This window comes from Amphibalanus amphitrite, unplaced genomic scaffold (genome assembly GCF_019059575.1).
Source record: "Amphibalanus amphitrite isolate SeventyFive unplaced genomic scaffold, NRLGWU_Aamphi_draft 000096F_arrow, whole genome shotgun sequence".
NCBI lineage: Eukaryota > Metazoa > Arthropoda > Thecostraca > Balanomorpha > Balanidae > Amphibalanus > Amphibalanus amphitrite.
In genome coordinates this window covers 1,065,155-1,092,638 of record NW_024881591.1, presented here as the reverse complement: position 1 = coordinate 1,092,638, position 27,484 = coordinate 1,065,155, and the positions used below count along the sequence as shown (strand labels likewise).

General features: G+C 50.6%; 2 protein-coding genes across 3 annotated transcripts in view; one reads left to right on the top strand and one right to left on the bottom strand.

Annotated features, from left to right (window-relative positions):
- LOC122380303 (TLR4 interactor with leucine rich repeats-like) overlaps window positions 1–1,630 on the top strand; it is a 44,496-nt gene extending 42,866 nt beyond the window's left edge. Inside the window, exon 4 of the mRNA XM_043363352.1 lies at window positions 1,539–1,630. The gene's annotated coding sequence lies outside the window, so the exon portion shown is untranslated. The remainder of the gene's footprint in view (window positions 1–1,538) is intronic.
- Window positions 1,631–10,517: 8,887 nt separating this feature from the next.
- The window catches only part of LOC122380301 (arginine-glutamic acid dipeptide repeats protein-like), an 89,420-nt gene continuing 72,453 nt past the window's right edge, over window positions 10,518–27,484 (bottom strand). The window contains exons 1-17 of one of the 2 annotated variants that reach the window (XM_043363351.1): window positions 24,134–24,241; window positions 23,460–23,656; window positions 22,538–22,691; window positions 21,921–22,154; window positions 20,238–20,336; window positions 19,823–19,903; window positions 19,525–19,675; window positions 19,122–19,235; window positions 17,612–17,790; window positions 16,143–16,355; window positions 13,688–15,946; window positions 13,336–13,457; window positions 12,942–13,085; window positions 12,536–12,658; window positions 11,816–12,254; window positions 11,419–11,561; window positions 10,518–11,176 (exon numbers count right to left, since the gene is read on the bottom strand). In XM_043363351.1, the coding sequence (XP_043219286.1) occupies window positions 11,149–11,176; window positions 11,419–11,561; window positions 11,816–12,254; window positions 12,536–12,658; window positions 12,942–13,085; window positions 13,336–13,457; window positions 13,688–15,946; window positions 16,143–16,355; window positions 17,612–17,790; window positions 19,122–19,235; window positions 19,525–19,675; window positions 19,823–19,903; window positions 20,238–20,336; window positions 21,921–22,154; window positions 22,538–22,691; window positions 23,460–23,638 (4,662 nt within the window). In that variant the 5' untranslated portion in view covers window positions 23,639–23,656; window positions 24,134–24,241 and the 3' untranslated portion in view covers window positions 10,518–11,148. Of the gene's footprint in view, window positions 11,177–11,418; window positions 11,562–11,815; window positions 12,255–12,535; window positions 12,659–12,941; window positions 13,086–13,335; window positions 13,458–13,687; window positions 15,947–16,142; window positions 16,356–17,611; window positions 17,791–19,121; window positions 19,236–19,524; window positions 19,676–19,822; window positions 19,904–20,237; window positions 20,337–21,920; window positions 22,155–22,537; window positions 22,692–23,459; window positions 23,657–24,133; window positions 24,242–27,484 lie in introns of those variants that run through there. The other variant, XM_043363350.1, reaches the window with a different exon arrangement.

Below are 27,484 nucleotides of genomic sequence, written 5' to 3'. Positions count from 1 at the left end.
GGCCTGCTGCGCTCGGCTGCTCGTCGGCGCCGGAACCCCGTAGCGCGCCTGCTGCGGCTCCAGCCGAGGCTGTACAAATAGGGGCACAATTAGTCTGGACAACCTTACAGACTGTATTTACACCTCACACTATGGTCCTTTTAAAGAAGATAATGTATTTTACTTGACGAGAATGCTGTAAAAAAAACCTCCAATAATAATAACCAGTAATTACTTCTATGATATACGTATGAAGGTACCTATTTTGCAACTGTGTCAAAGCACATGTAAAACAACCATTCCCGCAATTGCTCCTTCTCAGTGGAATTGGGAGTGGAAAATTGGGCTTGAAAACTGGAGGTGAGAGTGGAAAATGATTTGCATTTGGATGTCGTTTCCCACCCACATCTACAAATTTTGGGACACTGCGCAGCAGTCAATGCACATTATGGTTCAATCGCAAGCCTTGCTTTAATCAACAAAAGAAAATTATTTGTTCTATCATGCATCATGAATTAACGAAATTTTTGTTCATATTTTTTTACCTTTTCTCATAATTTCATGCACACCTTAAAATCATGAAACTGTAGCAAGCAACTGATTTGAAGATAGAAAAGTCCTTGCTACATTTCTCGACATTATCAAAACATCTTTTTCCAAACATAGGACCTATCAACATCCTGGAAATATGAGACTTAGCAATACCTATTGAGGTATATTGAGGTTCCATACCCTTGACAAGGCAAATGCACCAGCTTTTAAACCAAAACAACTTTACCAACTTTTAAATAAATTTGTGACTTCCATTGATACTCCCTTACAAAAAAATCATTGTTGTTGCCTGCTGGATCGAACAGCGAAAGAGCCCCCTCGCCCCTTCCGTGAGACCTGCACAAACTTACCAGGAGTCTGCAGTCAGAACACGACACCGTGACCGTAATCATATATTGAAAAAGGGCATAGCGTATAGAAGAGTAGCAACTAGCGTCTCACTGACCTTAGGCCAAAATATTTCTCTTCATGACATCCACACAAGGCCAATGCAATGTATGTAGATAGGCATATCAATACAGAAATGATATATCCAAATATGTCTTTGCCGCGTCATAGTTGTAACGCACTACGGGGATCTCCAGAGATCTGATTGGCTAATATTAGCCAATCAGTAGCATATGTTACTGGAAACTGTCATAGTGGAAGTAAATTGGTAGCTGTTTCAGCTACCAAATTGATGAAGGAAATAGGGAAAATTGCTTATTTTACACGAACACCAGTCATACGCTAATCAAAGTAGAGCTAATGAGAATGGCATTATCCCACGAAGGAAAGCCAATTTGCCACGTAAGCCACCATGAATAGATTTGCTGAGCTTGTCATCACGTGTTTTTAACAAAAAAAAGTCAATGAAATCATGTAATTTACGAATTTCTAGCACTCACATGCATATTTTCGTCTGCACACCGAATTGCGTCCAGGATATTAGCCATGGCGTATTTCTCGTGAACCCTCTGTTAGTGGAAATTCCACTATCTGGCAACTAGCCCTATGTAAACGCGGCTATTGTGTTGAAATCAGGATAGTGAATGCATATTGCATGTCATGTTTCCTACGGCTCACAGCACGGCTTTTCAGCAGGTGTCAATACATACCAACTATCATTTGTCTCGTCTGTCTTTAATCCATAGTTACAATTTCTGCGTCAGTTTTTTATCAGAAAGGAAGGCTCACACAAACACAACATACATAGGTCAAAAGACGTCCTTACTAAGCGCCTCACTTGAAAACGTAGCATAAATGCTTGCTGTCTGAAAGAAAGAATTAAGATATTCAGATAATGGCAATGATTAAAACTTTCCTCTTGAAATAGCTTACGTTATAAAGCAGCTAACGTTGCGTACAATTTTGATCATATCATCCTTATTAAATGCATAGGTGCTCTGAATGGTAGAACGCTTTCCCTTGTTATTGGTCCTAAAGAAGACATCATTTTTCATCCCGTATTTCAAACTTTGGAAGACTAACTACATTATAGCCTTAATTCGTGTGTTAATTGCGCTCCCAGCATGTTAAAGACATCCAACATTACAAATTATCAACGCTGCGATCGCGTCCAGTTAGTTTCCGTAAATGGCCCCAACTGTCGGTGCCAGCGAGCAGTCATCACGCGAGGGGAGAAGCCACTGGCGGAGCCTCCCTGAATGGCCGGCTAGAGTGCTTCTGAGCTGATATTAATGCCGCCAACGCGCCACTAAACTGCAGAACTTGCCGTTCTGACTTACATACAGTCTGTCTGTCCATGATTACTACTCGTTAGCACCACTGTAATGGAGAATATGCACATACTCGAGCAGCTGAGTGGCCGGGCGGTGGATTGTGGACGGACGGCATGCAGCTAGATTCCCCATCTGATATATAATTCAGCGCTGCCGGCTGCACAAGTGCACATGGGCAGTGACAGGACGGGTCGTACAGTACGTGCTGGAATTGTGCTCAATCTCCGGTCGGCATATGCCAACGATACTCGGCGTTTAGCCGCTAAGGCTTATAACCATGCTCATCAACACACTCGGCAAACAATGAATTTTGTTAGCGAGCGAAGAGGCTTTACGGTTTCGGGTTTCAGGGAGACAGTGTGTCAAAGGCTATTCGTCGCAACACAGTAATAATTTGTTAAGCTTTATGTGAGGCTAATTACAATGAAAAAACTTGCCTCGTCACTAAAATTCAGTGGGCCGGATTGGGTTACAATCATCTCGGAATAGGTGGTTCAACAAACACTCGGGTTACGCACGTCAATCTGACGTCACCTCGCGCACCCCAACCGTGAATACCTACTGGGCGCCGATTGGCGGACACACCCGTGCCTGGTGCCGACTGAACGAGGCACGGCCGCACGGGCAGCGCTTCAGGCTGCAATTGTCGCGGACTAGGTACTTCAACAAAGACTCGAGCATAGCCAGAACCTGGTCAGTCCATTTTTACCCATGCCACTGACTTTGGCTTCGTAAAGGAAAAAGAAAGCACGTGAAATTTGTCGAAAAAGCAAAGGATGCGCGGTACCAATTTTAGATGTCCGTCAAGACAGCCCATATTCAGCCCAGATTCAGCCCGGATTCAGCCCAGATTCGGGACACCTCCGATCAAGCTGAAACTCGCACACAATGTAGGCCATGACATGCCCAATCCACAGTCCAAGTCATTCGGTGGCACTCCCAGCCGTTTGACCTACAGAGGTCAGCAAAGGTCACGTGGCCCAAATTTGCACAGCAGATTGTGGCCCACCCAGTAGAGCTAGAGCGCTAAAAATGGCACCAATCGACTCGCCAGCATCTAATCTTACTCTGTAGGTCAAACGGCTGGGAGTGCCACCGAATGACTTGGACTGTGGATTGGGCATGTCATGGCCTACATTGTGTGCGAGTTTCAGCTTGATCGGAGGTGTCCCGAATCTGGGCTGAATCCGGGCTGCGACGTATTGAGTGTCGTTTATTTGCACATTTTGACCTGCCGAGGTCAAACGGGGTCACATATCGAAAAGCGGTTTTTAAGGAAAGTTACTACGGCCTATGGGCTACCCGATGATGTGCTCTGATTTGGAATTCGGTCAATCCATCTACTCGAAAACTGCTGTGCAAGTGTATTTTCGACATAGCCCACAAATGACCTTAGGTCATCGCATAACCTTCAGAGGTCAAATGAGTGATGGGAAAGTAAGATTAGATGCTTGCGAGTCGATTGGTGCCATTTTTAGCGCTCTAGCTCTACTGGGTGGGCCACAATCTGCTGTGCAAATTTGGGCCACGTGACCTTTGCTGACCTCTGTAGGTCAAACGGCTGGGAGTGCCACCGAATGACTTAGACTGTGGATTGGAGATGTCATGGCCTACATTGTGTGCGAGTTTCAGCTTGATCGGAGGTGTCCCGAATCTGGGCTGAATCCGGGCTGCGACGTATTGAGTGTCGTTTATTTGCACATTTTGACCTGCCGAGGTCAAACGGGGTCACATATCGAAAAGCGGTTTTCAAGGAAAGTTACTACGGCCTATGGGCTACCCGATGATGTGCTTTGATTTGGAATTCGGTCAATCCATCTACTCGAAAACTGCTGTGCAAGTGTATTTTCGACATAGCCCACAAATGACCTTAGGTCATCGCATGACCTTGAGAGGTCAAATGAGTATTGGGAAAGTAAGATTAGATGCTTGCAAGTCGATTGGTGCCATTTTTAGCGCTCTAGCTCTACTGGGTGGGCCACAATCTGCTGTGCAAATTTGGGCCACGTGACCTTTGCTGACCACTGTAGGTCAAACGGCTGAGAGTGCCACCAAATGACTTGGATTGTGGATTGGGCATGTCATGGCCTACATTGTGTGCGAGTTTCAGCTTGATCGGAGGTGTCCCGAATCTGGGCTGAATCCGGGCTGCGACGTATTGAGTGTCGTTTATTTGCACATTTTGACCTGCCGAGGTCAAACGGGGTCACATATCGAAAAGCGATTTTCAAGGAAAGTTACTACGCCCTATGGGCTACCCGGTGATGTGCTTTGATTTGGAATTCGGTCAATCCATCTACTCGAAAACTGCTGTGCAAGTGTATTTTCGACATAGCCCACAAATGACCTTAGGTCATCGCATGACCTTGAGAGGTCAAATGAGTGTTGGAACAGTAAGATTAGATGCTGGCGAGTCGATTGGTGCCATTTTTAGCGCTTTAGCTCTACTGGGTGGGCCACAATCTGCTGTGCAAATTTGGGCCACGTGACCTTTGCTGACCTCTGTAGGTCAAACGGCTGGGAGTGCCACCGAATGACTTGGACTGTGGATTGGGCATGTCATGGCCTACATTGTGTGCGAGTTTCATCTTGATCGGAGGTGTCCCGAATCTGGGCTGAATCCGGGCTGCGACGTATTGAGTGTCGATTATTTGCACATTTTGACCTGCCGAGGTCAAACGGGGTCACATATCGAAAAGCGGTTTTTAAGGAAAGTTACTACGGCCTATGGGCTACCCGATGATGTGCTCTGATTTGGAATTCGGTCAATCCATCTACTCGAAAACTGCTGTGCAAGTGTATTTTCGACATAGCCCACAAATGACCTTAGGTCATCGCATGACCTTGAGAGGTCAAATGAGTGTTGGGAAAGTAAGATTAGATGCTGGCGAGTCGATTGGTGCCATTTTTAGCGCTCTAGCTCTACTGGGTGGGCCACAATCTGCTGTGCAAATTTGGGCCACGTGACCTTTGCTGACCTCTGTAGGTCAAACGGCTGGGAGTGCCACCGAATGACTTAGACTGTGGATTGGGGATGTCATGGCCTACTTTGTGTGCGAGTTTCAGCTTGATCGGAGGTGTCCCGAATCTGGGCTGAATCCGGGCTGCGACGTATTGAGTGTCGTTTATTTGCACATTTTGACCTGCCGAGGTCAAACGGGGTCACATATCGAAAAGCGGTTTTTAAGGAAAGTTACTACGGCCTATGGGCTACCCGATGACGTGCTCTGATTTGGAATTCGGTCAATCCATCTACTCGAAAACTGCTGTGCAAGTGTATTTTCGACAGAGCCCACAAATGACCTTAGGTCATCGCATGACCTTGAGAGGTCAAATGAGTGTTGGGAAAGTAAGATTAGATGCTGGCGAGTCGATTGGTGCCATTTTTAGCGCTCTAGCTCTACTGGGTGGGCCACAATTTGCTGTGCAAATTTGGGCCACGTGACCTTTGCTGACCTCTGTAGGTCAAACGGCTGGGAGTGCCACCGAATGACTTAGACTGTGGATTGGGGATGTCATGGCCTACATTGTGTGCGAGTTTCAGCTTGATCGGAGGTGTCCCGAATCTGGGCTGAATCCGGGCTGCGACGTATTGAGTGTCGTTTATTTGCACATTTTGACCTGCCGAGGTCAAACGGGGTCACATATCGAAAAGCGGTTTTCAAGGAAAGTTACTACGGCCTATGGGCTACCCGATGATGTGCTTTGATTTGGAATTCGGTCAATCCATCTAACTGCTGTGCAAGTGTATTTTCGACATAGCCCACAAATGACCTTAGGTCATCGCATGACCTTGAGAGGTCAAATGAGTGTTGGGAAAGTAAGATTAGATGCTTGCAAGTCGATTGGTGCCATTTTTAGCGCTCTAGCTCTACTGGGTGGGCCACAATCTGCTGTGCAAATTTGGGCCACGTGACCTTTGCTGACCTCTGTAGGTCAAACGGCTGAGAGTGCCACCGAATGACTTGGACTGTGGATTGGGCATGTCATGGCCTACATTGTGTGCGAGTTTCAGCTTGATCGGAGGTGTCCCGAATCTGGGCTGAATCCGGGCTGCGACGTATTGAGTGTCGTTTATTTGCACATTTTGACCTGCCGAGGTCAAACGGGGTCACATATCGAAAAGCGGTTTTCAAGGAAAGTTACTACGGCCTATGGGCTACCCGATGATGTGCTTTGATTTGGAATTCGGTCAATCCATCTACTCGAAAACTGCTGTGCAAGTGTATTTTCGACATAGCCCACAAATGACCTTAGGTCATTGCATGACCTTGAGAGGTCAAATGAGTATTGGGAAAGTAAGATTAGATGCTTGCGAGTCGATTGGTGCCATTTTTAGCGCTCTAGCTTTACTGGGTGGGCCACAATCTGCTGTGCAAATTTGGGCCACGTGACCTTTGCTGACCTCTGTAGGTCAAACGGCTGAGAGTGCCACCGAATGACTTGGACTGTGGATTGGGCATGTCATGGCCTACATTGTGTGCGAGTTTCAGCTTGATCGGAGGTGTCCCGAATCTGGGCTGAATCCGGGCTGCGACGTATTGAGTGTCGTTTATTTGCAAATTTTGACCTGCCGAGGTCAAACCGAGGTCACATATCGAAAAGCGGTTTTCAAGGAAAGTTACTACGGCCTATGGGCTACCCGATGATGTGCTTTGATTTGGAATTCGGTCAATCCATCTACTCGAAAACTGCTGTGCAAGTGTATTTTCGACATAGCCCACAAATGACCTTAGGTCATCGCATGACCTTGAGAGGTCAAATGAGTATTGGGAAAGTAAGATTAGATGCTTGCGAGTCGATTGGTGCCATTTTTAGCGCTCTAGCTCTACTGGGTGGGCCACAATCTGCTGTGCAAATTTGGGCCACGTGACCTTTGCTGACCTCTGTAGGTCAAACGGCTGAGAGTGCCACCGAATGACTTAGACTGTGGATTGGGCATGTCATGGCCTACATTGTGTGCGAGTTTCAGCTTGATCGGATGTGTCCCGAATCTGGGCTGAATCCGGGCTGCGACGTATTGAGTGTCGTTTATTTGCACATTTTGACCTGCCGAGGTCAAACGGGGTCACATATCGAAAAGCGGTTTTCAAGGAAAGTTACTACGCCCTATGGGCTACCCGGTGATGTGCTTTGATTTGGAATTCGGTCAATCCATCTACTCGAAAACTGCTGTGCAAGTGTATTTTCGACATAGCCCACAAATGACCTTAGGTCATCGCATGACCTTGAGAGGTCAAATGAGTGTTGGGAAAGTAAGATTAGATGCTGGCGAGTCGATTGGTGCCATTTTTAGCGCTCTAGCTCTACTGGGTGGGCCACAATCTGCTGTGCAAATTTGGGCCACGTGACCTTTGCTGACCTCTGTAGGTCAAACGGCTGGGAGTGCCACCGAATGACTTGGACTGTGGATTGGGCATGTCATGGCCTACATTGTGTGCGAGTTTCATCTTGATCGGAGGTGTCCCGAATCTGGGCTGAATCCGGGCTGCGACGTATTGAGTGTCGTTTATTTGCACATTTTGACCTGCCGAGGTCAAACGGGGTCACATATCGAAAAGCGATTTTCAAGGAAAGTTACTACGGCCTATGGGCTACCCGATGATGTGCTTTGATTTGGAATTCGGTCAATCCATCTACTCGAAAACTGCTGTGCAAGTGTATTTTCGACATAGCCCACAAATGACCTTAGGTCATCGCATGACCTTGAGAGGTCAAATGAGTGTTGGGAAAGTAAGATTAGATGCTTGCGAGTCGATTGGTGCCATTTTAGCGCTCTAGCTCTACTGAGTGGGCCACAATTTGCTGTGCAAATTTGGGCCACGTGACCTTTGCTGACCTCTGTAGGTCAAACGGCTGAGAGTGCCACCGAATGACTTGGACTGTGGATTGGGCATGTCATGGCCTACATTGTGTGCGAGTTTCAGCTTGATCGGAGGTGTCCCGAATCTGGGCTGAATCCGGGCTGCGACGTATTGAGTGTCGTTTATTTGCACATTTTGACCTGCCGAGGTCAAACAGGGTCACATATCGAAAAGCGGTTTTCAAGGAAAGTTACTACGGCCTATGGGCTACCCGATGATGTGCTTTGATTTGGAATTCGGTCAATCCATCTACTCGAAAACTGCTGTGCAAATGTATTTTCGACATAGCCCACAAATGACCTTAGGTCATTGCATGACCTTGAGAGGTCAAATGAGTGTTGGGAAAGTAAGATTAGATGCTGGCGAGTCGATTGGTGCCATTTTTAGCGTTCTAGCTCTACTGGGTGGGCCACAATCTGCTGTGCAAATTTGGGCCACGTGACCTTTGCTGACCTCTGTAGGTCAAACGGCTGGGAGTGCCACCGAATGACTTGGACTGTGGATTGGGCATGTCATGGCCTACATTGTGTGCGAGTTTCAGCTTGATCGGAGGTGTCCCGAATCTGGGCTGAATCCGGGCTGAATCTGGGCTGAATATGGGCTGTCTTGATCAACATCAATTTTAGTCTCGTTCTCGGCAAGCAGACACATCGCTCCAACCAAACCCCACGAATGTAACATTCGTGGGTTCTCCAGTCATGAATTTAGATTCGGGGTGGATATAACTAGCGCCACCGTTGCCGATTTACTGGAAATGGGTTGTGAGGACAGCACCAGATCATTCCATTGGTATTCCACAGTGGAATGGAATGGCGCTAGCCGACTCCGCTCCACCGGAGACGAATGAGGCGCGGACGTCGGCCCAGACGTGACGATCCGCCACGGAGAGATTGGAAGTCTGGTAGAAACGGCCGACAATGCGTCCCGCGCCTCGAGGTTTGCATTTTGTGCGCCGGGCTCGGCGCGGGGAAGCCGTAACTGCCGCTTTGGCGGTAATATGCGCCGGAATTGGATCCGCCCCGGGGGACGCTGCCGGCAGCAGAGCGCCGAGGTAAGTGGTGGGTCTGCTGTTTGTTTGCCGAACGCTTTATTCCCGGGCGGAAGCATTTTAGTTGAACCCGTACCAAACATTGAAATAGAATCCGGGGCTCACTCAAATGCTCGCTTGTTGGATATGCCTGAAGTGTTTTGCAAAGAACATGCAAACGTTTCGGAAGCAGTTCTGTTTCTGACAAACACATGAGCCACAGACTTCTCTATATAGAGAAGTCTGTGCATGAGCCGATGGTAATATTTTGACAGGATTGCTTGGGACACTGCTATCGAATGGGAATTCAATAAATTTTCCAATGTAACTTTGATTTCATTTACTGCGACACGCATCTAATCGACAAATGAGCGGAAGAGGGTTTGATGAAAGGTGGCCTTACTATTGTTAGGTATAAATCATAACGTGTCGGTATGCATGTTAGGTCATCATCAGAACAGATATGTGAATTATCCTACTATGTTTGTTTCAGGATATGCATATGTAGTTCGTAGGCTCCGCATCGAGGCGATGAAACTGAAGCAACAAATGGACCTTCGGATTTTTGTGGTCAAAGTAAGTCATTCGCGAGTTGACTAAGCGTGCGTTCGGCATCCGGATAATCAGGGAAAATTTTTCGAGATCACCGGGATCATTCGGTGTTTTAAGCTGACACCGTGCACAACGGTTATGACAACTAGTAGAGGAGCCATTAGTGAAGCAAAATCAATCTAAAAATGTGCCTAATTGCATCAATACCAAATAATCATACCGGTGATCCAGGATAATTATCCCTCATTTTCCGGCTGCCGAACGTAAGGTAAGTGTTGTCATGTGAGAAGCGTATTACGCAGTACATGCATATGAAAAGCGGTGTATCGTAGTCCGTAAGATAACTCCACCGTTTGCACGCTTTATAATAACGCCAGGCGCATGCTGCACCGCATCACACCGCATTGCCCTGAAGTGTCACTTCTGTCCAACAGATGTCTCTCAAATCGAGCGCCTGACGCATGCTGCACCGCATTACCTTGAAGTGTCACTTCTGTCCAACAGATGTCTCTAAAATCGAGCGCCTGACGCATACTGCACCGCAATGCTTGGTAGTTCGTAAAGTGACCGATAGATGTCTCTCTTATTGAGCGTCTGATGTCTTTGTACCGCAGTGCATGGTATCTATGTATGTACTCTCCGTGGTATATATTTTGTGTGGTGGCATAGCATAGTTGCTAATGTTCTCAAAGCCGTTTTTAGCATGGAACAGCATAAGCTATACAAGTAGGTACGTATAAACTGTATGAATGGTGTCTGACCGCTTCGAGCCCTAAGCCGGACTTCCCATTCATCAACTTCTCAACTCAACCGTAAAACAACTGATATTTCACAATGATATTAGCGAAAGTTCCAATATCATGGTACAAAATAGATAAATTACGCACTCTCACCACTTGCGTCGTTACGTACAATCGATTATCATTACGACCTTCAACTGGCGGTGCCGGGACACAGACAACATTCACACACACACACTACATCTTTGGGCGCCACATCGCCCCATCAGTAATCTGAATCACAGACTACAACGCCAAAAATGGAGCCGTGTACTGTCTCGTTGATAAATATGTTATGAAGCCAAACAAAATGGCTTTCGGATGACCCCTAAACGAGCATCTAAAACAAAGGAGATCTAACCGAACAAAATGACTCTGTCACTAGCTATTCCACCGATGGTGGTCAGCCGGGTCAGTCACAGGTCTTCCGGTGCCGGCGGGTCGGGCGAGCCGCCACGCCGGCATCCTTTGTACCTGCGCCGGCCAATGACACGGAGCCTGCCCACCAGCCGAGAGCCGGCACAAAATACACTCCGGGTGCACCAGCAGCCGACACGATGTCAGCCGTGCCAACAGTCCCGGAGAACGCTGTACCATTTTGATGTATTCTTCCCGGCGAAACTGTAAATAGCGCTAGTAAAGAAAACTACGAATCTGGTGTTCTTCCCACGGTATTACCGCTTTTCGCGCTCGCGCTGCATTCTGAAACAGAAAAAGAATGAGAAGGTCAATAACGAAGAGTCATCAGGAACAAACACATCACAATCACGAGAATTAGGGCATAAGAAGCAACGTGATCTTATTCACAATGCGAAGGGAATTAGCATTTAAGGCACCTTCAGTCTGGGAGAATTGTACGATTATATGTATATGCATTTAACTGCGTAACATGAATCACTAATCACTAAGGGCACTTGCGCTACGATTAAGTGTTGGATGCCCACCTGAGGTACTCCTGCTGGTGCTGTGCCAGCAGCGAGGGGTGCAGGGAGGTGGGCACAGAGTGACCCAGCGGCGTCAGACCCATCCGCTCCCGCTCCAGCAGCTGACGCTGCATGTGCTCCTGAGCGGCCGCGTGCGCCGACAGCTGAGAAATGAATAGAGGGGTCAGCAGAGGCAAACAGAGGAATATGACAGCAAAACGGGATTGGCCAGCCAGCGATACATTTATTGACGATGGACAGTTTCTTGCTAATGCTTGCCTTGTATAGTTAACGTCAAATTCAACTCGGTCGCATCATTCACAGCAACTTAATTAAATTTCACATTGTTCACGGTCTCATCACAGCAGCCCGTCTGATTCTCTGAACTGACGGAGCTCCGCCTTCAGTCTGTGCTCACCTGAACCAGCTGTTCCTCGTAGGAGCGCGGCAGGCCGGGCGGCGGGTAGAGGCCGTGGAACAGCGGCGGCTCGCCGGGCCGCGGCGGCAGCAGGCTGGGCCGCGGCGGGCCGCCGGGACCCGACGGTGGCGCCGGCGGCAGACCCGCCTCGTTCGGGTGCACGTGCAGGTGTGTGTGCGCGTGTGTGTGCTGGTGCTGGTGGAAGTCGGGCGGCAGCAGGCCGGCGTTGACCATCTGCATGCCGAGCCGGTCGGCCGGGTCGGAGGGCGGCAGCGGCACACCGCCTCCGCCGCCGCCTCCGCCGCCGCCGCTGGCCGCTGCCAGCCGGGCCTCCCGCTCGCGCGCCTCCAGGGCCGAGAGGACGGCGGGCGAGGGTGGAGGCGGCGGGTACAGCGGGCCAGGGCCCGGCGGGCCGAACAGACCCGGTATCAGCTGACGCCTGTCGGGGGACGGGGAGGTCAGCGGCGCTCTCAGACAGCCGGCCACACCCAGTCGGACCCGACAAACGATCCGAGAAGGCAGACACGTAAACACGGTTAAGCAGCGATAATAACATTGGTGATAGCAGAAATTCGCAGAAAGTTTCAGTAAAAGTTATACTGCATAGTGGCAGAGATACTATTATTGTAACATCCTCATCTCTCAGCATTTTAACTCAACCAGCCACGTGCTCCCTTCCTTCCACAGCGGCGCCACGCAGTCCACTATCCACCCACCCACCTCTGCATCTCGATCCAGTGCGGGTCGAACGGTCGTGCTCTCATCATTTCCTCCTTGATCCGGGCGCTGAAGTCCCGCTCCCGCAGCTCTCGCTCGCGGCGCTCCAGCATCTCTAGCTCCATCCTATAAATGGTCAGATCAGGTCAGGTCAGGTCAGGTGGGGTCAGGTCAGAGGCATAGGCAGGAAGAAAGGGGTGAAGGAGACTTGGTCAGGGCGCAAACATTTGAGAAACTCTCAAGCATGAGGTAAAAAGCTACATTTTTATCAGCAGTTTAAACAATTAACCAATACAGAACAGCTGAGATGCAAGTGCTTTTTCACTAGCGTCGTCTCATTCCTAGAACCACCTCTGACATTATAGTTACATACCTACTGCACTGACGACAGTCTCGGCAGCATACTGACCTGTCCCTCGGGTACATTGCGCCTGGGTGGAGCGCTGACGCCATGGCGTACATGGGGTCCATGTGGGGCGGCAGTGCCATCCCGCTGGAGGAGAGGGGGATGCCCACGGGCGAGCCGACCGGCCGGCCCGACAGGCTGTACTCGCTGGAACAGAGCGAGGGGCGTCACGGTTAGACGCTACGGTTAGACTTTGACGTTACGGTTAAATGTTACAGTTAGGTTAGATGGAAAATAAAACAGTTACATGGAACAGGCAATATGATATTGATGGCTGGAGAAATAGCCACTCGTGAACTGTTCACACTTGTAAGCTTAGCTCAATGGCACTAAGTTAAGACAATAAGTTCCTTTCCGAGCGTCTGCTCTGTCCTCTGCGTTTTCAGGGGTGACTGACCTGCGTCGGATGAGAGCCGGGTCCTGCAGCCGTCCGCCCAGTCGGTCGTGCTCCCCTGGCTGCGGTGTACGAGACGGGCCCTTATCTCGTGACGCCGAGTCGCGACCCGACGTCTCCTTCCGCTGGGAACACGAGAAATTGTGCTTTATTAAAAAAGACTACCGGTCAAAGTCAAAGTAGTTAAGCGGATAAACGCACCATTCAACATCACGGTGTGCGACGACTGAACGTCTGAGCGTTGAGCACACTTACATTTTATGGATGTCCAAGCAAATAAACACGCAGCTCTGAGTTACTGTATAGCTAAATATGCAACGAATCTCATCACAAGGAGCACCAGCCCGTCACTCACCGCCTGCTGCTGCTGCTGCTGCTGCTGCTGCTGCTGCTGCTGCTGCTGCTGCTGCTGCTGCTGCTGTTTCTCCCTCTCCTCCTTCTCCTGTCGCTCCGTCTGCCTCCTCAGCCGCTCCTGCCGGCTGCGCGACAGCTTGCTGTCCGGCACCGGCTTGAAGGTGAGGTCGGTGCGGGCGCAGCTGTTGCCCTCGCCGCGGTTCCAGTGGCGCAGGAAGATGGCGCTCTGGCTGCGGTGGCACTCGGAGTCCTCCAGCACAGGCTCCGGGCTGGCGGGCCGCGGAGTCGGCGGCCTCTCCTCCTCCTCGGCCGGTCCGGACTCGCCGTGGGCCGGGGCGGCGGCGGCGGCGGCGGCCAGTGTGGGCGGCAGCGGCTGACTGGACGGCAGTCCGTCGGCCGGCCGCGGGGGCTGCACGGACAGCGCCAGTGGCTGCTGCTGTGGCGGCGGCGGCGGCGAGGCCGGTCGAGCGGCGGCGTGAGCGATCACAGAGGTGGCGGCGGCCGGCGGCGGGCCGCTGGGGGCTCCGGCCGGGGGGACCACCGCCGGCTCCGGGGCCGGTTGGGACACCGGCGCCAGGCTGGGGCGCGTCAGCGCCAGTCCCACGGGCGTCGGCACCCCCGCTGAGACAGCCGCCGACACAGCTGACACGGCTGGTGTCAGTGCTGACACCGCTGATACGCTCGGAGGCCGTGACGTGGCAGAGGAGCTGACCAGCGCCTGGGGTTCTTCTGAGGACCTCGGCGGGCCTTCCTTGCTCTCAGTCTTCCTCAGATCGAGAGTCTCTCCCAGAGGTCCAGCTCCGAGCGGCGGCCGCGGCGCGTACCGCTGGTACGGATACGGGTACGGATATCCGTACATGTGCGGCGGGTACATACCCTGAGAACCGGGCCCGCCGGGTAGTGACATACCGGGCGGCATACCGGGCATACCCGGCATACTCGGCATAGGTGGCATGGGAGGCATAGGCGGCATTGGCGGCATGTGAGGCGCTGAAGGATGTGACTGCAGCGCCGGCAGGGACGGCACAGACACGATGGCCCGCTCCGAGTTCAGAGTGGTGGTGACGGAGAGCACGCCCAGCGCGGCCGCCGGGCCCGACGACACCGGCTCCCGCTTCACGGGCGTGTGGCGGGCCGGCTCGGGCGCCTCCCGCGGCTCCTGCTTCACCTTGGACAGATTCTGCGGCTCGCAGTCTGCCGGCGGCGGGGACGACCAGCGGTGCGCCGGGTACGCCGCTGACGGCGGCTGCTGCGCCGCCAGTGCCGCCGCCTGCAGCTGCGCCGCTGTGGGTTTGACGTCCGCTGGAGGAGCGGCGGCCGCCTGAGGCAGGTGAGGCAGCTGAGGTGACGGAATGTGAGAGGGAGCGAGGTGAGGTGGGGGAATGTGAGAGGACGGGGGATGTGACGGCGGGAGGTGAGAGGATGGGAGTTGGGACGGCGGGAGGTGAGAGGATGGGAGATGGGACGGCGGGAGATGGGACGCTGGGAGTCCCGGCGGTGGCGCCGACGGCTGTGGTCGGGGTGTTGGCTCAACCATCGCGACGTCTCGGTGCTGTGTTTGAATGGGTCGGTCCGGAGTGCGCTGAAGTAACGGAATAGTAGAGTCTGCCGCGGTCACCGCCGCCGCCGCTGCTGTTGATGCTGCTGTCGCTGCCTCCCGACCGGAATCTAATATCGGCTGGGGTCCCAGTTCCGAGGTACGCTGCTCTGGCTGTACTGGCGGCAGCGGGGAGCGTTGCAGAGAGCGCTGCTGTGGGTGCGGTTGCGCCTGTATTTGCGGCTGAGGTAGTACATGGAGCTGATGCTGCGGCTGGGTCAGCGGCTGCGGCTGGGTCAGCGGCTGCGGCTGGGCCTGGACCGGTATCGGCGGCTCCACCGGCCGCCGCTCCGTCTCCGGCTCCGGGTCCGGCTCCGGGTCCGGGTCCGGCCCGGGGTCGGTGGCCGGCTCGGGCGCCTGTGCCGCCGCCTCCGGGGCCTCTCCTCCCTCGTCGGGCGCCGGGTCGGCAGCGGCAGCCTCTGCCGGCGGTCGGCTCCGGTCGGCGGGAGCCACGGCCGGCTCCGGCTCCTGCGGCTCCGTCTGGGCCGGCGCGGAGGCGGGCCGCGGAGCCGCCGGGGCCGGGACAGGGACAGGGACTGGGGCCGGGGTCCCCTCGTCCGTCTCCTCGTGGACGGCTGTGGAGGAGGCGCGGGACGAGCTCCGCTCGGCCTCCGCCGCGTCCTGGTCGCTGGTCGAGTCGCTCAGACTGTCCTCGCACGAAGTCTGGAAGGAGCTGCGACCGTCAGTGAGGGGCAAAACCCAAACTCAAGGGATATGTCGAATGATAAATTCAAAGTCATAGTTGACACTTAGCTGCTAGTTGACCCAAGACAGCACATTTGCCGATCTGCTACTCGGACCAGATCAACACCCTCCAACAGCCACACATTACCAAACCTCGCAAGAACATTCGACTCACGTCTGTAGTCCTGCGTCGTTTATCGGGCGTGCCGGCCTCGTCTGTGGTCTCGGGCGGCGGGCCGGCCCTCTTGGCGGCTCCCTGGGCGGACGGTGGCGCCGCCGGGGCGGTCGGCCGCACTTTGTCCGAGGAGCCACTGCTGCCCGTACTGGCCGAGTCGGAGGGCGTGGTGCCGCGGCTTCGACTGCCGCGACGAACACGGCGGCTCCGAGACTGGAGAGAAAAGAAAAACAGGGTTACTTTACTTACCAGTATAGCGCCTTTTGGGGCGACTAACGGAGCGAGCGAGGGGATGAGTCTTGCACGTGCGAAATTTCGAGGGGGTACCTCCAACTGACTTGTGCACGGCACCCTACTGACCGGTTTCTAGCGATGTGCCAAATTTGAGCACAATCGGCCCAGCCGTTCTCGAGATCTGGGAGCGGCACCCTGCACGTGCGCACGTGCAAAATGGGTCCCAACTGACTTGTGCACGGCACCCTACTAACTGGTCCCTAACCGTGTGCCAAATTTGAGCGCCATCGGTCCAGCCGTTCTCGAGATCTGAAAACGACGCCTGCACGTGCGCACGTGCAGCAGCACCCCAACTCTGGCACATGGATATGCAGTGCCTAGTGGGTGCCTACCTACATGCCAACTTTCAGCGCAATCGGCCAAGTAGTTACCGAGATATTGCAACAATTACAAAACTGACACCTCTTCGTTTTGCACGTGGCACGTGCATAAGGGGTCACCCACATGCATCGGGAATAGTCCAATACTTGGTAGAAAGAATGAAGCTACCCTACAAAAATTACCGCGTGTAAATCGGTCAAGTGGTTGCTGAGATATAAGCCTCGCAAAAGCGTCCGCACGGCCGGCCGGCCGGCCGCTCATACTCAGAAATTTCCGTTAATCTAAGGAAAGACTCCGCTCGCTTCGCTCGCTCCGTAATGACATGGAGAGCATGTCAACTTATGCGCGCTGGACTGAGCAGAGGCCAGAAGGCAACCTAATCAAACGACTGATGAAATGAGCTAATCCACAAAAAAAATAATAATAACGATCTGACGAAGTCGGTTAAATGTATAAAACGTCTGAAAGTACGGTATCATGAAGATCACTCCGTTCCCTCTTTTCCATCCTCAGAACAGACAAATCATTCTCCTCCACGCCTTTTTCCCCCTGCTCCGGGCTGGACGGGCAGCTTTATCCCATACGGGGGCTCACATTGGGGCGCACCGCAGCTCCTAAGGGAGCACGCCCGTAGTCGGGTGCGTACTTGGGGGCTGGTCGGCCTGTCCTTTTGAACGGACTCCGCCCCGGTGACTCACTAGGGTGCCCGCCCAGACCAATGTCTCCCCTAATTCCTATCATCCTTCCACCCCTGAAATGACCTAGGGCCTAACCCAACAAAACAAAAACAAAAACAAAAAATAGCATAAAGTAAGAGTCCGCATATCCTGACAGGAAAGTAAGAGGATACTGACCAGCTCTTTCGCTCGTGTCCTGGTGCGCATGCGGCCCTCCTCTTTGATGGGAGGCAGCTGAGAGGGCGGCTGTCTGGGCTCCTTCAGCACGGGCAGGTCGCCGTACTTCTTGAAGTGCACCCTGCAGTCGGTGCAGAGAAGGACGTGCTCCTTGCCCGCGTGGTGCCAGCCCTTTGAGGCTGAAACAATGCGAATGATGCTTGATTTTAGGCCTGCTTATGAAACAATGGTAAAGGCCCAAACAGGAAGTAGTGCCAAAACTAGCTTGTTAGCTTTAGGATCCTCAACAATTTTTACAAATTCCCAAGGACTTCGTTACGTGATTCGACGGCTTATGCAACATACATATATGCAACTCGTCGGATTTTTTTCAGGTGATGCAAGACAAACGTTTACACGGCATTATCGCTAGATAAAAACAGATAGGGTAAGGGCGGGTAAGAGTACGCGGGCGATAAGAGTACGCATCAGCTGTTTCGGTTGCTTAGCAACGCGGGTTTGTCGAGTTCATGAAGTGACATGAAGCCGCCAGTGCGTGCATGTCACCAACGGAACGTGGGCGTTGAGCGGCGACGCTGTTGAGTTTAAGGCGATGAATATTATTTTCGAGCGGTATGATATTATTATGATATGGTACAATAATTTTGATACTTGGCAGTTGAGATAAGGAACATTTCCGTGATTGTTGTGGAAAACTTGTGAGGTTATCTGGGGAAATACTGTACAGTGCAATATTCTGTTTGCGAAGTTTTGCACAACGTTTCGGGGCTGTTTTGTGCGCGAATTGCATGTACGGTAAGAGGACGCACTGTTCAGGAGGGTAAGAGTACGCAGAATTATACATTAAATCGAATATACAGAAATATAGAATTATTAATCTATCGCTCAATGACGTTTGTTTTGTAGGTATATCATCAATGGAGCACTGTGATGCAGATGCGTACCCGAAATTCTTCCAAATACGAGTTATTCTCCTTTTTGATTGTGCATTTTTTTAAAGAAACACACGACATGATTATTTCCTGATTTATAGACTTGAAAGATGTATTTTATGTTTTTCTTTTTGGATACTAGAATTAACTTAAATGCCTTCTGAGTTTGAAGTTAAGCATTTGGACAGTGCAAGCTGCATAGGTGTGTGTTCATATGCTTGCATACTCCACCCGCCTGGCGTGCGTACTCTTACACACCCCATATGGTAAGAGTACGCAAGTGCAACGGTTCAGAAAATGTCAGTTTTAGACCACTTCCATTTACGCTGAAGGATCGTTGCCCCACGGGTTGATGGCTAATTCAATGAACTTTAATATTCCCTATTTGCGATTTCTTTCCTTCAAATATTAAACAAATGAGAGCAAGAAATCCACTAAGTGCGTACTCTTATACGACTTCACCCTATGTATCAAACAGTACAGTCACTAGTCCCAGCCTAGCAAACACCTACACTTGCACTCTATCGAAACGGCAGGCTATTATCATTGAGAGATGTCTATGGCGACTGGGTACTCACAGACGGTGAAGCAGTGCCGACAGTGGTAGGCCGACATGTCGCGAGTGTGGGCGTCAGAGTCATCAGAGTCGTCCTCTGCCTCACTGGTGGAGCTCAGGTCACAGCCGACCGCCGCTGGGGTCACAGGGCAGGGCACAGGTCAGAGAGGAAGAGCAGAGCCGATGATTGTTGGGAAAGTATACTTAGCCACACGGTTAGATCAGCCATTGCCTCATAACACTTCATAGACTTATAGCTCCAAACTAATTCTTATAGGAATAAATCACGCAAAATATACTTAACTTTCTACCGTAGCAGCACTCATTCATATCAATTATGCTTTCAGTAATTGCAATTCGCTAAGTCCTTGAACTTCGAAACGAGAACAGAGTGTCAGTGTTTGGTCTCCCAGGCGGCTCCTTACCGGGGTCCTCCCGCTGGGTCTTGTTGCCCGTCTTCCGACTGCGTATCCGCCGGATGGTGTTGGTGCGCCGGTGTCGCGCGATGTTCCTCGGCCGGTTCCCCTGAGCGGCCGCCGTCTTCTTCCAGAGGTAATAGAACTCGACCAGCTCACTCTGAGAGGCACGGAAAACGCGAGCTTAGAGATCGGAGCGATGTTTTGTCACACGACTGTACTTCGAAGCCGGGTAGGTAAAAAGAAATAACGTAAGCTGTTTAGCATGTCAAGTCTGCCGCTGAGTTTACTTATAAAGTTAGCTTACCGTCTCTTTATGGGGCACGAGCTCCTTTTTTATTCGGAAGAAGTTCTTGCCGTATTGCCGGAGTCCTTTCACGAACTTTTTCTGTAAATTCAAAGTGGTGTTAACTCGACTTCCTGGATCCTCCTCGGCTGGCCATAACAATAAGTAACAACGGTAAGGGTCGTCACAACAAATAACACAGTCGCCTAAGTAGCAGTATAACAGTAACAACGCTTTATATCCGTGTTGCCATCAACGTGTTTCACTACCAATGTGTCCCCATGAAATGACTCAACCTTTTGGAGCCATAAATTATCCGTAAGCGTTCTCCCCGTTTCAGGTCCCTCTCTCGGCCCCCGATCTCCACCCTCCCTTCCCTGGCCAGACCCCTCTCTCCTCCCCAGTAACTCTCGCTCCCCCGCCGCTCTCTCCTCACCGTCTCGTCCTCTGCCCAGCGCTGGTGGACACCCGCCGGTACCGGACTCTTGACCAGCGCCTGTAGCGCCTGACCCTGGTCGTAGCCCGCCTGGTGCAGCTGTCGGGTGGTCGCACAGCGGGTCACAGGTCACAGACGTGTCACACAGCGGGTCGTAGGTCAGGTCACAGGCGGTGTCATGTAAGGTAGCAAGTTACATGTCATATAGATAGAAGTAAGCTCACAGAGGTTTGCAATTCGTAAATGTAAAGTTATACAAACGGTATTCACAATGAGTCAATGTCTAAGTGAGACTGAAGAGTCATGTCTTAATAGTTAGGGTGAAGTCGTATAAGAGTACGCACTTAGTGGATTTCTTGCTCTCATTTGTTTAATATTTGAAAGAAAGAAATCGCAAATAGGGAATATTAAAGTTCATTGAATTAGCCATCAACCCATGGGGCAACGATCCTTCAGCGTAAATGGAAGTGGTCTAAAACTGACATTTTCTGAACCGCTGCAGTTGCGTACTCTTACCATATGGGGTGTGTAAGAGTACGCACGCCAGGCGGGTGGAGTACGCAAGTATATGAACACACACCTATGCAGCTTGTACTGTCCAAATGCCTAACTTCAAACTCAGAAGGCATTTCAGTTAATTCTAGTGTCCAAAAAGAAAAACTTAAAATAAATATTTCAAGTCTATAAATCAGGAAATAATCATGTCGTGTGTTTCTTTAAAAAAATGCACAATCAAAAGGGAGAATAACTCGTATTTGGAAGAATTTCGGGTATGCATCTGCATCACAGTGCTCCATTGATAATATACCTACAAAACAAACGTCATTGAGCGATATATTAATAATTTTATATTTCTGTATATTCGATTTAATGTATAATTCTGCGTACTCTTACCCTCCTGAACAGTGCGTCCTCTTACCGTACATGCAATTCGCGCACAAAACAACCCCGAAACGTTGTGCAAAACTTCGGAAACACAATATTGCACTGCACAGTATTTCCCCAGATAACCTCACAAGTTTCCCACAACAATCACGGAAATGTTCCTTATCTCAACTGCCAAGTATCAAAATTATTGTACCATATCATAATAATATCATAACGCTCGAAAATAATATTCATCGCCTTAAACTCAACAGCGTCGCCGCTCAACGCCCACGTTCCGTTGGTGACAAGCACGCACTGGCGGCTTCATGTCACTTCATGAACTCGACAAGCCCGCGTTGCTAAGCAACCAAAACAGCTGATGCGTACTCTTATCGCCCGCGTACTCTTACCCGCCCTTACCCTAATACCCAGGTAAATGCTTATTTGAAATTGTTTTAACGGACTTTCACTGGGTAGTGGGTAAAAGTTATTATTGGTCCCGGTACTCCGACTTGTATTGAAGAGTCTTCGATGGGGCACACATAGGTTTAAAACCAAAACGTTTTTAAAACGTTTTAAACCTATGTGTGCCCCATCGAAGACTTTTCAATACAAGTCGGAGTACCGGGACCAATAATAACTTTTACCCACTACCCAGTGAAAGTCCGTTAAAACAATTTCAAATGAGTCAAGTCAATGTCTTTTAATTTTGCAGCTTCACCAAGCTGATCAGTGGATAGCTTCTGAGAACACGAGCTCTAATTTCCACCCTCCCGTCTCTTTCCCCAGCAATCCCTGCCGCTGTCAGTCTCTCACCACATCGAGCGCGTTCTGAGTGGTGGCGTCCCGCTCGGCTGCCGCGCACCCTTCGTCCGTGCTGCCGCCGTCACACATCCCGGCGAAGGCGGCCATGGAGCGGGCGGCGCGCAGGAACATCATAAGGTCTGAGTCGGCCGCCCGGCCTGGCATCCAGAGACGCTGCTCCTCGGCGCCCGTCGGACGACTCGGGATGCCGGCGTGGGGGCCGCCCCGGTACTCGGGCAGCTTGGCCTGTGGAGGGGAACGGAGTGGGTGGGATGTGGAGGTAGAGAGACATTAAAGGTGGATACTGCCCGTTTATACAGAAATGACAACACAGTGACCATTGTTGGTCAGAAAGTTGCATTACAGAACATAATGCGGTAAATATAACGACATTTATTTAGGAAAGGTGAAATCGATTTATCCGGACTGAATCTGATCCTGCCATGAATCAGCCTCCAGTCTCCACGAACTCAGTCAGAACAGACCTGATCTAACCGAAGCTCTCCATTGACTCGGCCTGACCTGACCTGACCTGACCCCGGCTCTCCACTGACTCGGTCTGACCTGACCTGGTTTCTGCATTGACCTGACTCAGCCTGATTTGACCTGACACGGTGCTCTGTACTGACCTGATGGGACGGCCCCACGCGGATCTCCCCCTGAGTGGACGCCAGTCTGCGAGTCTCCGGGTTGTAGGTGAGCACGTAGAAGAAGGTGTCCTTGGCGGGCGCGTACTCGCGCACCTTGTGGATGTCACTGTAGTGGATCACCTTACATGGACCCCTGGCGGCGGACGGCGGAAACTCGTCAGAAAGGGGCGCACGGTGAAACACTGAGCATTGGTGTGGTATGAGCTTCCAGGGACGGACTTTAACGTCAACGATGTGGAAACATGGAGAACGAATAAGCGATGAAATTGTTTTTCTTCTTGTTTGGATGGCTGTAAATGATACCTTTCTACGCTTCGATTAGCAGCATTAATTAGACACTAATTCATTTCTGGCATCTGCTATCAAATAAACAGACCCTTCTCTGAATCGATTGGAAGCATTAGCTGCTTCCAAGAGACTGCACAGCAGCGTCACGTAACATTCCATTAGTGACGTCACACCAACAGAAGCGGTATACCTACCGCTTCAGACCAGTGGCGGTCACTACCTCAGGACTCTACAAATAATCAGAGCCACCGCAGTGACCACACTAACGACAACTGGAGCGACTGAGCGATCATCAGGCGGGACGCGACACAACCACACCGCTGCCAAAGTCAGCAGGACGAATCACAACAAGCTGTAGGCTGCATCGCTAAACACGTCTCAGTTAGTGCAGAACGGTGACGTGGGGATGGAAGTCGAGTGATTTTAGCAGCTAGCAACAGATCGATTTATAGAGGCTGGTGTTCTTGATGGCTATACAGCGTCATATATGAGCAATGAGCATGGATGCCGCGTCAAATGGGTATTCGGTAAATCACATGCCTCGCCCCTCTCTCGCACCCACCTAGACACCACCCCCTCCCTCCCTCTCCCCTTTCCCTATCCCCTCCCTCACCTCAGCACGGCCACTGGGAACGTGTCCGTGGCGTCCGATATGAAGAGCTCGCGGTGTTTGACGGCCGGCTGGTGGACGGCCAGTCCCGGGTCGTGCTCGGTGGTGCGGTCCTGCACCAGCAGCTGGTACACGTTCTCCGGCAGCTCACACACACGGTAGAACCACTTGATGTTCACCATCAGAGTGTCCCGCTTGCTCTGCAATGGAGGGAGGGCTTGGTGAGAGAGGTTGACAGGGGGGTCAAGGGGATGTGGGGGGAGGGGGGACGTCCTGGATTCAGCGACTTACGGGGGCGGGGAGAGGGAGCAGGAAGTGAAGATAAACAACATAAATATGGAATGACAGGAGGACAGGAACGAAGTGAGACGTGAATGACGAAGCGAGATTTGGCGAACAAAGACACGTCCAGGGAACAACCAATGATTGATAACGAAGTCACACAAGTTAAAGCGTAAAACAATGCAATCATAGTGTGCTGTCAGATTAGCACATATCACGCCACAACGAGCGTGGGTACGGTGGGGCGACGGCGGCCGGTCACCGCTCTCTCCTTCCCCTCCCCACTCTCTCCTTTGGAGCCGCACTGCGATCTAGCACACAAGGATTTCCCGTCCTACCAAACAAAGCCACCACCAGATGACGAATCCCAGACTCCCACCGTCCCAATCACGTACGCGAAGCCGGGAACACGCCACTGAGTCCCGGCGGCCACATCACGGTGAACTTCACGAATGACGGGCCGCACGGGCACCCACGGCCGAGGTCCCTCCGTGACATCGCCGCCGTCGCCGCCGCCGCCGCCGCCGTTCGGGCCCGCAGTGACGTCACATCTCAGTCAGCTGGCTCGGCGGCGGAGCCACGCCCCCTCGTTCCAGCAGGAGGGAGGGCCGGAGCGGCGGCGGTTACTTTGGGAGAGCGGCTCGAAAGCAGCGACGCCAGCAGCGATGTAAAGTTGTCAATGGGCAAGCTCGGAGGCTGAGTTGTCCAACGATGTCTAGTGATGCTCCTTAGGAGGCTATGTCCTCCATTAGCACCTCAGGGAGATCATGATGTCTTTTAACTTATAACCTGATTGTGTAAGTTGTCCATAACTGTCCCATTCTAAACGCTTTCATAGATAATCACGATTCACGCTTAAGCATAAATATTAGTTAACAGTTCGTCTTCTTCCCTTCATGATGGTGAAATAGCATGTCTCTAAATCACCCGACCCATTGAGGCGTGCGTTCATTACCAATCCATGTATCGACGCAATCATCTCAATTAATTATGGGGAATATTTGTTTCTGGTCCCTAAAAAGCTGTTTCTGGCACCTAATTGCTGATCAGCCCCAAAATGCTTACTCGACCCTAATATCTGAATCTGGCACCTAATTGCTTCCACACAGCCTAAAGTTGCCAGATCGTCTAGTTGAACTCCGTATTTGCTGTTTGCTGATTCAGCACCAAAACCAAAACATCCAGCACCTACGAGGGGGTATCGAAAAGTTCTGATCATCACCATGAATTAGATGTGATAGAAATTTGATTTTTTTACATGATGTTCATTACTCCTTTACAAGTTACCACACACGACCGCAAACTTATTGCATCGTTTCTTGAGCTGCCTCAGGCGGTCATTGTAGGACCTTCGATCTGTCCCGTAAATCACTGCTCCACCTCATCAATGACGTCATTTCCGTCCTTAAATCACCGGCCATACTGTGGATTCTTCATCTCCCGTAACAATCAAGAGTCAGTTAACACCCGGTCAGGTGAATTTCTTAGATGCGGTGGGATTTAATGTCCACATCATGTTGTTTCTTCAATCGCAGCTCAGGACAAATGGGCGGGGGCGCTGTCGCTGCGGATAAAACATCTTTCTTGGGCTTTTTTGCGGCAATTCTGCTTGAGGCCATCTCGCAACTTCTTCAAAAGTGTGCAGTAGTGCTTGCTTATCACTATCCGACCATCATCAAGACAGTCGGTAATGACTATCCTACGCCAGATCCAGAACACTGATAGCATTGACCTTCCATATCGGCTTCTGCATCTTCGCCTTTCAAGAAGGACAGATGTGCCGTGCTTAAATTTCTTGATCGTCTTTTTGTCTCTGGATCATACACATAGACCCAGCATTCGTCACAAGTCATCGAATGATCGAAGCTGTCTTCAATTTCCTAAAAAATGCCTAAATTTCATTTCGAAAGGCCAAGACGCATTTTTCTCTTGAACAAAGTAGACACACGAACTTCTAAGCGGCCTGACTCTTTTATCGTCCGTAGTTCTTCGCTGATAATATTTTCAGGCACTGCCAGCATTGAGACCTTTCTGTTGCACAATCATCTGAAAGTTCAGACGACGATCTGTAAGGATGAGGTCCTCCACTTCCTTCACAGTCACCACCTTGTCAGTCACTGGTAGTCACTCACTTCTTGACTCCCCTGCAAGGGCCATGCAACCAAGTTGAAAATTATTTCTTCATTTTCGGTAAGTGCATGAGATGGGCTTTCCTCGCCATAAAGTTATTTCACGTTCTTGATGTATTTTCTCAGTGTGATACCGTTTCAAATGCATTAGTTGGATAACGGTTCGGTCCTCAATGGGCCCAATACTCATCTTTTTTACTTCTAAGTCTCTCCTACATAAGATAAAACCACTTCTCAAGATTCTCTTTGCGGGAACATTGTTCTTAAGAACCAAATATAATGCAAACCAAAAATCATCAAAATCGGTATATATCTTCTATGTGATGATCAGAACTTTTCGATACCCCCTCGTATTTTATTCCACGTTTGCCTACCTAATTCCCGTAATCTTCCTGATTTTATGTATCCTAACAAACATGAACGTTGCATTCGGTGATGACAAGTGCCATTTTCGCCAGTGGAGATAATGATTAATGCCATTTCTAGCCAAAAGAGAATCACTAGCCAGCTATGGTGCAGCATAGCAAGACGCTCCTATACTAGCCCGCTATGTAGAGACTAGAGATTATTGCACCCTCAGCCATTTTAACGTGAAAAGTTTGGATCCGTCACTTCCAGCCAGGCTCTCAGGTCATAAACTGGAGTAAAGCAAAATGTCAACTCTGAACAGACATGCCACGCCACGCAACCGGCCCTCTTTTCAATATTATTACCTTTCTGCAATCATCGTCTGACTCCATCTCGATCAAACGCAGCATCCGGTTTCTACAGGGGCGTTTGACTGACCGGCCACACAATAACCAAAAACAAAATCAAAGCTTCATGCACACATATGACATAAGTAAGAAACGGATGAAAAAGGCACAACCAAGGCACAACTCTGCGCGGCAAACAACGGACAATGTCCCACGCAAGATCCCGCGTTTCTTCAGCGGCCTTGAACGGAATGAAAACATTACATTTCTTTTTTGGAGCTATTTGATGACGTCAAAAAATACAATACCCGTTTTAATGGTCAAAATCGAGACAATTACTCACAAAAATGTTTCCCTTTAATCATTACAAATAAATACTTTTAAATATTTAAATGACATTGTTTTTCAAACAAATCAATATTATTTGCTTACTTAAACGTCATATACAGTGCTGAGATCACTACGGGGCTGTCTTAGAGTGTAACTGCACTGGCAACCTTTAGGCTAGACTCCAGGGGTCATTATACCAGAACAACATGATTCTACCAGCCAGTAGTTCATTTTTCTACTAGATTGGTGCTACGCTCAGCATTTAGGTGCCAGATTCAGAAAAAAGAGTAAGGCGTACCGATGAATAGGTGCCAGAAACAGCTAATTAAGGTCATTTTCCATTATTGGTGCTGGTATCCACCAAATAGGTGCTGAGGACCAATTTTGGGGCGAGTCAGCTTTTAGGTGCCAGAAATAGCTTTTCTGGGACGCAATTAAATGGCGTCCATTAATTATTACGAAAGGAGCCGTTCTAGAGTTACCTCTGATTTACGGTCCTCGCAGTGACGGCCAATGAAAACAGGTCGCTATCTGTAGATGGCGCTGCGTTCAGTCGCTGCCCGACCCGCGCCGGGGCAGGACGTGCCTGGCC